Raw genomic sequence first — 10,212 nt, forward strand, 5'->3', positions numbered from 1 at the left:
AACAACCAAGATTTTGAAAAGGATAAAAAGGAAGGCGCTTGCTTGATCTTTTGAGATCTGATATCAAAAGTGCTTTTCCCCCAAGCTCAGTAGTAGTCATCATGAAGAGACTTGGAAGCTCAGATTCATTGGGTGCTATGATTTCCATCTGCCCATCAACAGGTTAATTTTAATAAACAATCCATTTTATATATAATTGCCCTTTTTCTATTGGTGTTTCCCCAAGATTCAGACATATTATGTTTGTGTTTTTTTTGTTTGTTACCTTTTTCATGATCAATCACAAAGAAAAACATGACCATGAGATCATGACACTTTTTTATGATTCAAATTCATCATGTTGAATTGAATCCATGTTTTCTTTCTTTCCTGTTTTGGTACTTTAATTTCAAGTTCTATACATCCACTGTTTTTCCTTTCTTATTCAGTTATTTGGTCCTGTTTCTGATCTAGCTCATAGTTGTTAATTATGTGGACAAACTTAAGATTGATTCACTAAATTGTCTCTTTTGTTTTCATAATTGGTTTTAGCAGAGGAACACAGTCCAAGAAACAACCATGTTTACCGGAGAGATTTCCAGTCCATGTTGGATGGCTTAGATGAAGAAGGGTGCGTGGAAGAGGGTGGCCATGTTTCCGAGAAGAAGAGAAGATTAAGCGTTGAACAAGTGAAGGCCTTGGAGAAAAATTTCGAGGTGGAGAACAAGCTTGAACCAGAAAGGAAAGTGAAGCTTGCCCAAGAACTTGGCCTCCAGCCAAGACAAGTTGCTGTGTGGTTTCAAAACCGCCGTGCTCGTTGGAAGACCAAGCAATTGGAACGTGACTTTGGCGTTCTCAAGGCCAATTATGACTCTCTCAAGCTCAATTATGACAACCTCCAACATGAGAATGAAGCTCTTGTGAAGGAGGTATATATATGATCCAGAGTCTCATTGAAATAAATGTTCTCTTGTCAAACAGTCTGATAAATGTTTTATTACGTATGTTCTTAATTGAGTGGGTCGTGTTAGATCTATAGTGCTTTAACTAATTAAGTTGGATATGATCTAAATTTTTGAATTAACTTGTTCCACTGCAGATAAAGCAATTGAAATCAAAGTTGCAAGAGGAAAACACAGAGAGCAATAATCTGTCGGTGAAAGAAGAGCAAATGGTTGCAAAAGATCAATCCAATTACAAAGTGGTTGATCATGAGCTGAGCAAATCCCCACCACCACCACCTCTTGGTTCCTCTGTTCCAGCAACAGAGTCCAAAGAGCTCAACTTTGAGAGCTTCAACAACAACAACAATGGAGCAGTGGGCTTAGCAGCTGTCTCATTGTTCCCAGATTTCAAAGACGGGTCATCAGACAGTGACTCAAGTGCAATCTTGAACGAAGACAACAGTCCAAACTTGACCATTTCTTCATCTGGGATGCTGCAAAACCACCAGCTCATGAAGTCTCCAGCTTCCACTTCACTCAAATTCAACTGCTGCTCCTCCTCCTCACCTTCCTCGTCATCCATGAATTGCTTCCAGTTCCAGAAGACCTATCATCCTCAGTTTGTGAAGATAGAGGAGCACAATTTCTTCAGTAGTGAGGAGGCTTGCAGCTTCTTCTCTGATGAGCAAGCACCTACACTTCAGTGGTGCTGCCCTGATCAATGGAACTAAATCATAAACACTCCACTCCATCCCATCCAAAAAAAAAAAAAGACAGAAAATCTGGGATCCAAGAAAGACCATGACTTTTATTGAATGGGAAGTGGGGTTGTGTATAAATTAATGTACTTTGAACTCCATTGTGCAAAAGTGAAAATTGGAGAGCAACTGCAGAATGAAGCAGCAGAGAGAGGAGGGGGAGAGAGGTTCACGTGGGGGGTTGGATTGGGTCATGCTCATGGGTGGAAGATGACGACCAAGGTATTTTCCCTTGCTAAGCCGTGCGGGGGAATATGATTGTGTCGTAATTAAATTCTCAGCTGTAAAAATGAAATCTTGGAAAAACTTTAGGGGGTAGAATTTCCTGTAATGGAGAAAATAATCATTGTGCCTCACTTTTTTCCTTCCATCCATGCTTTGCTTTTTATATATTTAAAAGTTCGGTGGACAATTTATTTCTTTTCCCATGGTAGTGACGTCTTTTAAGAAGAGAATATTTATTCTTGTATAAATTAGTTTATAAAAATTATTTACGAGAGGTGTAACATTTTTTTTCTTCTTCTAAATTGACACTACTGTTAATGAATTTTGAACTCATGACATCTTCCAACAAAATAAAAACTGGGGGATGCTAGGATTGATATCCCAGAGGGACCTCCTCTTAAAATTTCCTATGTGTTGGAATCCGAAAAAACAAAATGAGGATTTTACATACAAATAAATGATGATCAAAATTTTCAATGTTGAGTTATAGAGAAGAAAAAAAATTACAAATGTAATAACTAGAATAACGTCACTAGTACAGATTATCTTTACTAATTGGAAAATTGTGGTTTGCTATAATTTGCACATGATTATGGGACCTATTTGGTTCAAGTTTTCTTAGGTTAAGTTGTAAATGTTTGACCAAAACAACTTGTGCATGTTAGCTGAAAACATGCAAGGGAGTACTTTTTGCTAGGCAATTGAGGGAACATAATCTGAGTAATTGAGTTGAACTCCAAGACCAAGTCCTTAGAAAGGTACATGGATTTATTTTTCTGAATTTGATTGATCCAAAACATATATATATATATATATATATATGCCTTTTGTAAAGATGGAGGAGTGTGGAACCTTTCTACACATTTATGCTTCAACTTAAGGAGTAGGGATGGCCAAGGAAGCATCGGGTCGATTTGCCGTTACCGTGCTCAAGTGGTTTGTTATTATCGTGCTCGCGTGGTTTGTCGTTACTGTGCTCGCGTGGTTTGTGGTTACCATAAACGGGATTGCCTCAATTGTAAAAATGTTAAATAATGAAATAAATCAAATTTGAAAGACAAATATAAACAAAAACTTATTTTTTAAAAACATATAAAATTATATTTGTTAATAATTTATTTTTAAATTATTAAACGGGTATATAGGCAAACAACGCTAATTTTTATACATGCACAGTTTGTCCAAGAATTAAACGTGCACTTATTCCAACACTTATGACAAGAGTTTGACTTTCATCTTATGTTCGAATATTTTCATCATCATTACAATTAGGCATCATTGTGACAAGAATAACCACATACTAATGAACAAAGAGGATGATCAATTAGAAGAACAGATAAAGCAAATCATGAAGATTAAGCTTATCTCATCCTAAAACCCTATAAAAATGATACTCTAAGAACTCTTGAATTCAGTCTTTAAGGATTTTTTTTTTTAATTGAGAAATTCTAGGATTGCATTCATAATTGAGTCAAAAAAAAAGTCACTAATTATGCCATAAACGAGCTAAAGAAACACAGAGGGAGACGATTGTGGAGGGGGAAGCAAAGAGGATGGAAAAGGAGGAAGTGGAGATGAAAGAAAAAAGAGAGTGATGTAACAAAAAGCATGATAGTCACCACTCAAAAAGGGGTGGAACTAGGGTTTTCTTTCTTAGAATTTTTTTTTTTTTTTTGGGGTTGATTGCTAACTCTTGAAGGAACTTAAACATTCTTTAGCAGAAAACTTTGGAAATTTGTTTGCAAAAACTAACCACCTCCTTGTTACCACCCCCCCCAAAAAAAAAAAAAAAAAAAAAACTGACCACCACCATAGTTTTATCATAACAACAGAGAATTTTATTTTTCTTTTCATGCCAAAACGAAGGTAACAAAAACTAAAAAGAGCTTTCTGTGTATGGGAGGAGGACTCGAACCCCACAAGAAATCCAAAAGAGCACTGAAATCCCATAAACAAAAACTTTGATTTAAAACTTCAAGAAAGTTGAAATGGAATAGATCGTACCACATACGCATAATCGGCAGCTTTAGCATTCCTTTAACCCAAATCAAATCAAAAATGCCAAAAAGGAAAAGAAAAAGATGATTAAATAGGGCCCCTAAAAAGATGTGCCACATGATTGGATCCCAAAAATATACGTGTCCTTCCTTCTTTTGCCAGCCGCAGCTTTTGTGTTTTGCACCCTAACATCCGCAACTTTTATGTCTCAAATTAAAATTTAACACACAACCACTAAATAGGACAAAAGAGAGGAAGTATTTTTGCTCATTATTTTAACTCAAGATATATTTTCACTAATTTTTTTTATATTTGATATATGTTTATAGGCATAACTATGGTTAACTTTTTACGTTATATTTAGACACGTGTTAAGTGTTGAAAAGGTTATGAGAATACACATTGAGTTAAAGTAGTGAGCAAAAATGCTCTCCAAAAAACAAATAAAAGTAAATAGAGTATGATGTAACAAATTGGGTGAATTACAACTAACAAGATCGTATAAAGATTCACCTAAATCGTAAATTATTTAGTAATTTCATTATAATCATAATTATTTCATTGTTTACCGAAATTATTGCATTTGTTGTAAAATACACTATTCTAACCGTGATATACATTATGGAGTGAGCCTGAGTAGTTAATGTCTATACAAAAATATTTAGATTATCAAACTTATAGATGAATACATATTCAGTATTTGTGTACGCTTGATGAGAGAGTAGATTGTGAAATTTATAAATAAACAAAAACTACATATATATATATATATATATATTTTTTTTTTTTTCCTGAAGAAAAGTCCAGGAAGCACATCACTAGAAAGTAGGAAGAGGGTGCCACGTCGAAGGCTTCAATCAGTTTTCTTCCCTGTAAAAAGCAGAGAGTCTTTTTCTTTTTGTAACTTTTATAAATTTGGATTCCAGCAATGACTTTTCCATTTTTCTTTCATCTCTTTTGGGGCGTACGGCTTTGGCAAATAGCGCAAAACTCGCTTCCTTCTGATTTTGAGTGCCAGACGTGCACATGGCGTTTCGCGCCTCTCTCTCTCTGTGTCTCTCATATTCTGCTGCTCTATCTTTTCGGATTGTGCGTACGAGCTATCCATCTGGACTTATTATCTACACGTGAACGGTGATTGGGGCCAGTAGTACCCATCTATCTGCTGCTGCAAAATCGAACAAAACTCTAATTTTCATTGAACACTTTAATCCAAATTGAGATATTTAATAGATCACTACTTTACAAAGTCAAGTTAGCTAAAAAATCAATGCATTTTCATATTTGTCAATAGGGTCTTACCTCAGTGGTGGAGATGTTGGCATGCAGGTTAGGGTTTGTAGTTCGAACATCTATGATACCGCAGTTCGTGTGTATAAAAATATCCCTTCTCTTTTCTTGTTTTGAGTGAAGAATCAAACTTGAATGCCAAGTGTCGGACGTATTGCTTTAAGTGTAAAGAGACGATATTCTAAATTATTTTAATATTTATATTTTTCTAGCTGTGGATTAAATTATTGAAATTTGACTCCATAGAATTGTCATGTACAAACATATGTTCATGTCATTAAATTATTGAAAGGTTGTTTTGATTCTTCCTTGTTTACCACCCACAGTTTGTTGGGCTATGAGCACCCAATTAGGGTTTAGCAGAGTATTCTTACAATTATGAAAATTCGAATATGCGTAGGCTGTGGGAAACAGAAGAGATTCCAGTTCAGCTTTGCTCCCATTTTCCTCCTCTAATCGAATATAAGACTTAAACTAATGGGGATTAGCTGTGCTGCCACCTAAAGTAGAGGTATCCCACATTTTGTGGGGCCCTTTCTTCCTTTCACTTTTACAAGGGTATTGGTATAGCCATGTGATGTGGGACCCATGATGTATCAAGCCTGTCATTTTCATCCAATCTTAATCACATATAAATTGCAAGCTAGAGAGCTGGAGGATCCAATTGGTGACAGCTCATCTGCTGCAAAATCTTCCACATGGTGCAATTGTAGGGAATTAGAAGCACGAATTTAAAACAAGTGACAAATTAGTAATTGTCCTATTAATCCCTCAAATATCGCCTTCCCCATCCTTCAAAACCCTTAAGATTGCCGCATTAATAAAAGTGTAATTGCTGGCATTTTTATAGATTTTATCAAAAACTTTTCTTATATTTTTTGAATCTGCCACACATTTATTCTTTAAATTCACTATCAAGTCGACTCAAGATTTCACATTGACAAAGTAGTATATTCTAGAGTAGTATAAGAGTTTGAGTCGTGTATGAAAAAGAAGACCAAAATTATGATTTATATGCGACAATATTAAGGTTTCTTGCACTTTAAGAAACATGAATACTTACCTTTAATCAACGTCCACAAACCATGACCTAATAGAAATATCTCTTGGCTCATATTTACCTCATATTTAAGTATACAGATATTGGAACCACCTGATTTTTCAATGGAATATTCTGAACAAAATTGCTAATAGCAAAAGCACGATTAAGAAAAGCATTAACGAAAAAGGCTTCATGCATGGAGAAGCACTCTTAAACATATGTTTATTATCAATGAGCTTAATAGTTTATAGTCAGTGACGTGGTCATCTTTTTATTGTACCCGGGATCGATGGGAGGTTGTATTTTACGATCGAACCTGGCTGTACAACATCTGGGCACAAACATTGAAAATTCAAAGGTCAGAATCACTTTGTTGCCTCTTTTTCCCACTTCAGGTGCTTCACGTTGGCTTATTTTAATAGTGCTTTTGATATTTCTACCACCACCGACTCTTTTTATTTTATTTTTATACATATGCCTACTTTCCTAACCTCTGATTTTCTTAATTGTTAATCATCATTATTCCCAACTTTATCAACTATGTTTTTGGTTTTGTCCTCGGGAGCTTACAAATAGAGTGGCGTGCTCCACTTTGTTATCACCAAGAATATCACGTCTAGGCACTCGATACAAAACCAAAAAGCACCCATTGTTTTGTTCTCTACTCTCATTGTTTTTGTTATAAGGAGAACTTCATTCAAATTGTTGACACCATTCAATAAAATTTTGTAATTAGAATATTGCATGCATAGGTGGGAATCTTTCATATTTCGATTGAATATTAGCCTAGCCTTTTGGAAGGAACAAAAATTTGCCGCGGCCAAACGTTAATGGCAACACAATTACGTATTGGTCACAGATCGTCTGTGGCAAACATAAATATAAACCACGGATTGTCTGTGGCTTATAATGAAATTTTTTAGTAGTGAATTGTTGTTGCATTTCAAGCTAATGTTGGGATGTATGCAAAAACTTCATAATTTCCAAATTTATGGCAAAGAGAGGAAGCTTTTCAATGCTTCCAAACTTATTATTTGATGGAGACATGAGATGGGTATCGTCAAAATAATATACTTAGGAAGATAACCACAAAATGGACCCTATGTATATCTCATCCATGACATGGTCCTCAACATCCTTCACAACTTTCCCGGAAGATATAAATATGGATAGAGTGTGTTTCAAAAATTAATGATGCGCAAATGGTCAACAAATAGTAATTGATTTAGATGCCAATTCAGAAAACAAATGCACATATAATTAACAAAAATTTTATACGTGGTATGTGTACATAAAGTCACATAAGCATCACTATCGCATTTATAATGACATAATTAAGAATTGGTTTTGATTATGAAGCGGTTGAATGACATATAAGAGTCTGGTGGGAGGTGTTTTCCTTTATAATTAATTAGAAAAATGAAGGGTTTGATGTTGTCATTAGGGAATTGGGCATCCTATTTCCTAAGATATGCTCTAGCTACCTATAAGTTTGGGGTAAAATCATTACCTTTGAGGCGAATACGCCACTATCAATCCACGTATACCTTTCTAGATCATCCCTATGAGCAATAGTTCGTTTTTGTATATTTTATGCTCAATGTTTATTAGTTTAGAAGATTGAGAATCTTTTTAAACCTTTTCTTTAATACCTTGATGTGTGTGTGTGTGTGTGTGAGAGAGAGAGAGAGAGAGAGAGAGAGAGAGAGAGAGAGAGAGAATGGGCTTGCATGGTTTGACAACCCGATTGGGACGGTAAACACCATCAAGATAATAGTCATTAGCAAGAAAACTAATCTACAAGATACATGTTTCCCAAAGTTTGATTTTGTTTCCTATCGTTTTTTTATAATTCTTCTATGAAGTTACTTGTTCAACGTTCTTTTGGGATATAACCATTTTTTTAAACTTGCATTTCTGCAACTGGAGTGTTTATGAAGGAAAACCCTTGGATTTAATGGTTGGTATAGAAGAGAAGCACAGTAGTCTTACCAAAAGGTTTTGGCAATAGGTTGCTTAACTTGTTCAAGGAGATCGTTGAGTCATTGTGGAGACAAATTCCTTGAAATTGGTAACACCCCGATCCTAGGAGAGGTAGTTCGTCATGCTACAATCCCATATGATTTGTAAGGATATTTATTTCCATTTGGAGGTAATTATCTTCAGTTGGTTTAGACACTATCGTTTGTATTAAAAAAAAACAAAAATAAAAAATGAATCAATCCTAAGGTTGTTGTGAATGCACATTTACTATATAAGAGATTTTTCATATTGCCGTGTCGTTTCATATCATATCATTGTATCCATGCTTCGTAGGGTAGAGGCCAACAAAAATTCATTTTGTGTTCTTCTCTCGGCCCTGCAAAGAAAAAGTTATGAATCCAATAGTATTCAAATGGATATAAATCTTATATATTCCAGGATTAAAATGAATTACATGCTAATGTCGGGGCATACTGGCCACTTTTTTGAAGGACTTTTCATTCATTGATTCCAATCCTTCATATACAACAACAAAGTACAATCGCATCTCCAAAGAAATTTGCACTGACTTATCAGATCATGCTAGCAAATACGACATTGGTTTCTCTTAGAGCATCCACAGTACGGGTGTGTATATGGGGGTGTATGTTAAATATACACCTCTTGTCACCGGAATCGTCTCCAATAGCGAGATGTAAAGGGATGTAAATATACATCACCACCATGGGGATGTAAAATAAAATGTATATTTACATATATTTTTACATCCCATACAGGCGGGACTCACCCGAGAAAAAAGAAGAAAAATGAAGAAAAGTCATCATAAAAGGCTGGGACCCACGACTACAGTAATTGCTGGAAAAAAAATTCACATGTTTTTTGCTCATTTGTGGTTTTCATGCTCCCCCCAATGTTTTTGAATGAAATCATATCTTCTCTGAATTTAAATATTTTTAGGTCTATTTGTTTGAAAAATTAAAATTAACCTAATACAAAAACAAAAAAAAATTTATAAAGTAAACATAAAATACAAATTTAACATAAAAACGAATTAAGACAAACAAAACAAATATACATCTTAGATTTACATCTTTTCTCATTTGAGCAAAAAACGTATTTACACCCCCCGGATGTGTAAAGGGAATATAAAAGTGGCTTTACACACCCGAATTTACACCCCCCATTGTGGATGCTCTTAACCCTTGGTAAGTTTTTCTTTGACTTTATGTTGATAGATAACATGTTAAAATCTTAAATCTTTTTTCAGGTCAGGATGAAATCTTAAATCTTTAGTTTTTGGAAATAAATAGATCTCCAGGTAAGGAAAATACGAGCAGGCAAAACACGACAACCTTTTTTTGTTTTTTGTTTTTTTATATATATCAAAGTTAGGAAGGAGGATGAAGATTTTCTCACAGACACTGCCAAAATTACGTTCACTATATCAATTTGGGATGTCTAAAATTTGGAAGAAAAAAACGCCACCTGTTGTGTCATTTTCCTTGATTCACTTATCTGTCCAATCTTTTGGATAAAAGTTACTCACTGATCAAACTTCACATAATTAAACTTGGAAAGTTCAACATTGCTGCAGAACCAGACTAAATAACCAGTGGGCAGTAGCACCTGGTAACTCCTCGTCAAATTCATGTAGACGACTAGATGGGCACAAAACAAAACAAAAGAGGCCAAATAAATCAACGGTCAATTTTCAAAACAGGGTGGCGTGGAAGGACATGCAACCTCGGATAGCGACAGTATGCTAGATCGATTCGGAAAGTTGAATGAGACGTCGCCGTTCAGGACAAAACCCTAGAGTGACTGAAACTGCTTTCCATTAACAAATATTCAACAACAAAATAAAGGAAAGAGGATTTTAAAATGAAATAGCGTTATACAAGTAGTAGTGTTATTAATTTACGTGTTATAATTTCAGTAAATGATAAATATGTTGATATATGTGTTACGCGTTAATAAAACCAGCGTTCACATG

At 34.9% G+C, this 10,212-nt stretch overlaps 1 protein-coding gene across 2 annotated transcripts; it reads left to right on the plus strand.

The window, feature by feature from the left end:
- Positions 1-6: 6 nt before the first annotated feature.
- On the plus strand, positions 7-2,105 carry LOC117631258 (homeobox-leucine zipper protein ATHB-6-like). Of its 2 annotated transcripts, none has more exons than XM_034364302.1 (3): positions 7-162; positions 532-908; positions 1,079-2,105. In XM_034364302.1, the coding sequence occupies exons 1-3, from the start codon at positions 102-104 to the stop codon at positions 1,652-1,654; spliced, it is 1,014 nt and encodes a 337-aa protein (XP_034220193.1). In that variant the 5' UTR covers positions 7-101; the 3' UTR covers positions 1,655-2,105. The 2 variants fall into 2 exon arrangements, with proteins under 2 accessions (XP_034220193.1, XP_034220194.1); XM_034364303.1 differs by having other exon boundaries at positions 535-908.
- Positions 2,106-10,212: the final 8,107 nt, after the last annotated feature.

This window comes from Prunus dulcis, chromosome 6, assembly GCF_902201215.1.
Source record: "Prunus dulcis chromosome 6, ALMONDv2, whole genome shotgun sequence".
Lineage (NCBI taxonomy): Eukaryota > Viridiplantae > Streptophyta > Magnoliopsida > Rosales > Rosaceae > Prunus > Prunus dulcis.

Excerpts from the sequence above, each read along its gene's own strand:
- LOC117631258 (XM_034364302.1), top strand. The coding sequence starts at position 102 with ATGAAGAGACTTGGAAGCTCAGATTCATTGGGTGCTATGATTTCCATC. Across the intron at positions 163-531 it reads TTCCATCTGCCCATCAACAG|CAGAGGAACACAGTCCAAGA; the intron begins GTTAATTTTAAT and ends AATTGGTTTTAG. Across the intron at positions 909-1,078 it reads ATGAAGCTCTTGTGAAGGAG|ATAAAGCAATTGAAATCAAA; the intron begins GTATATATATGA and ends GTTCCACTGCAG.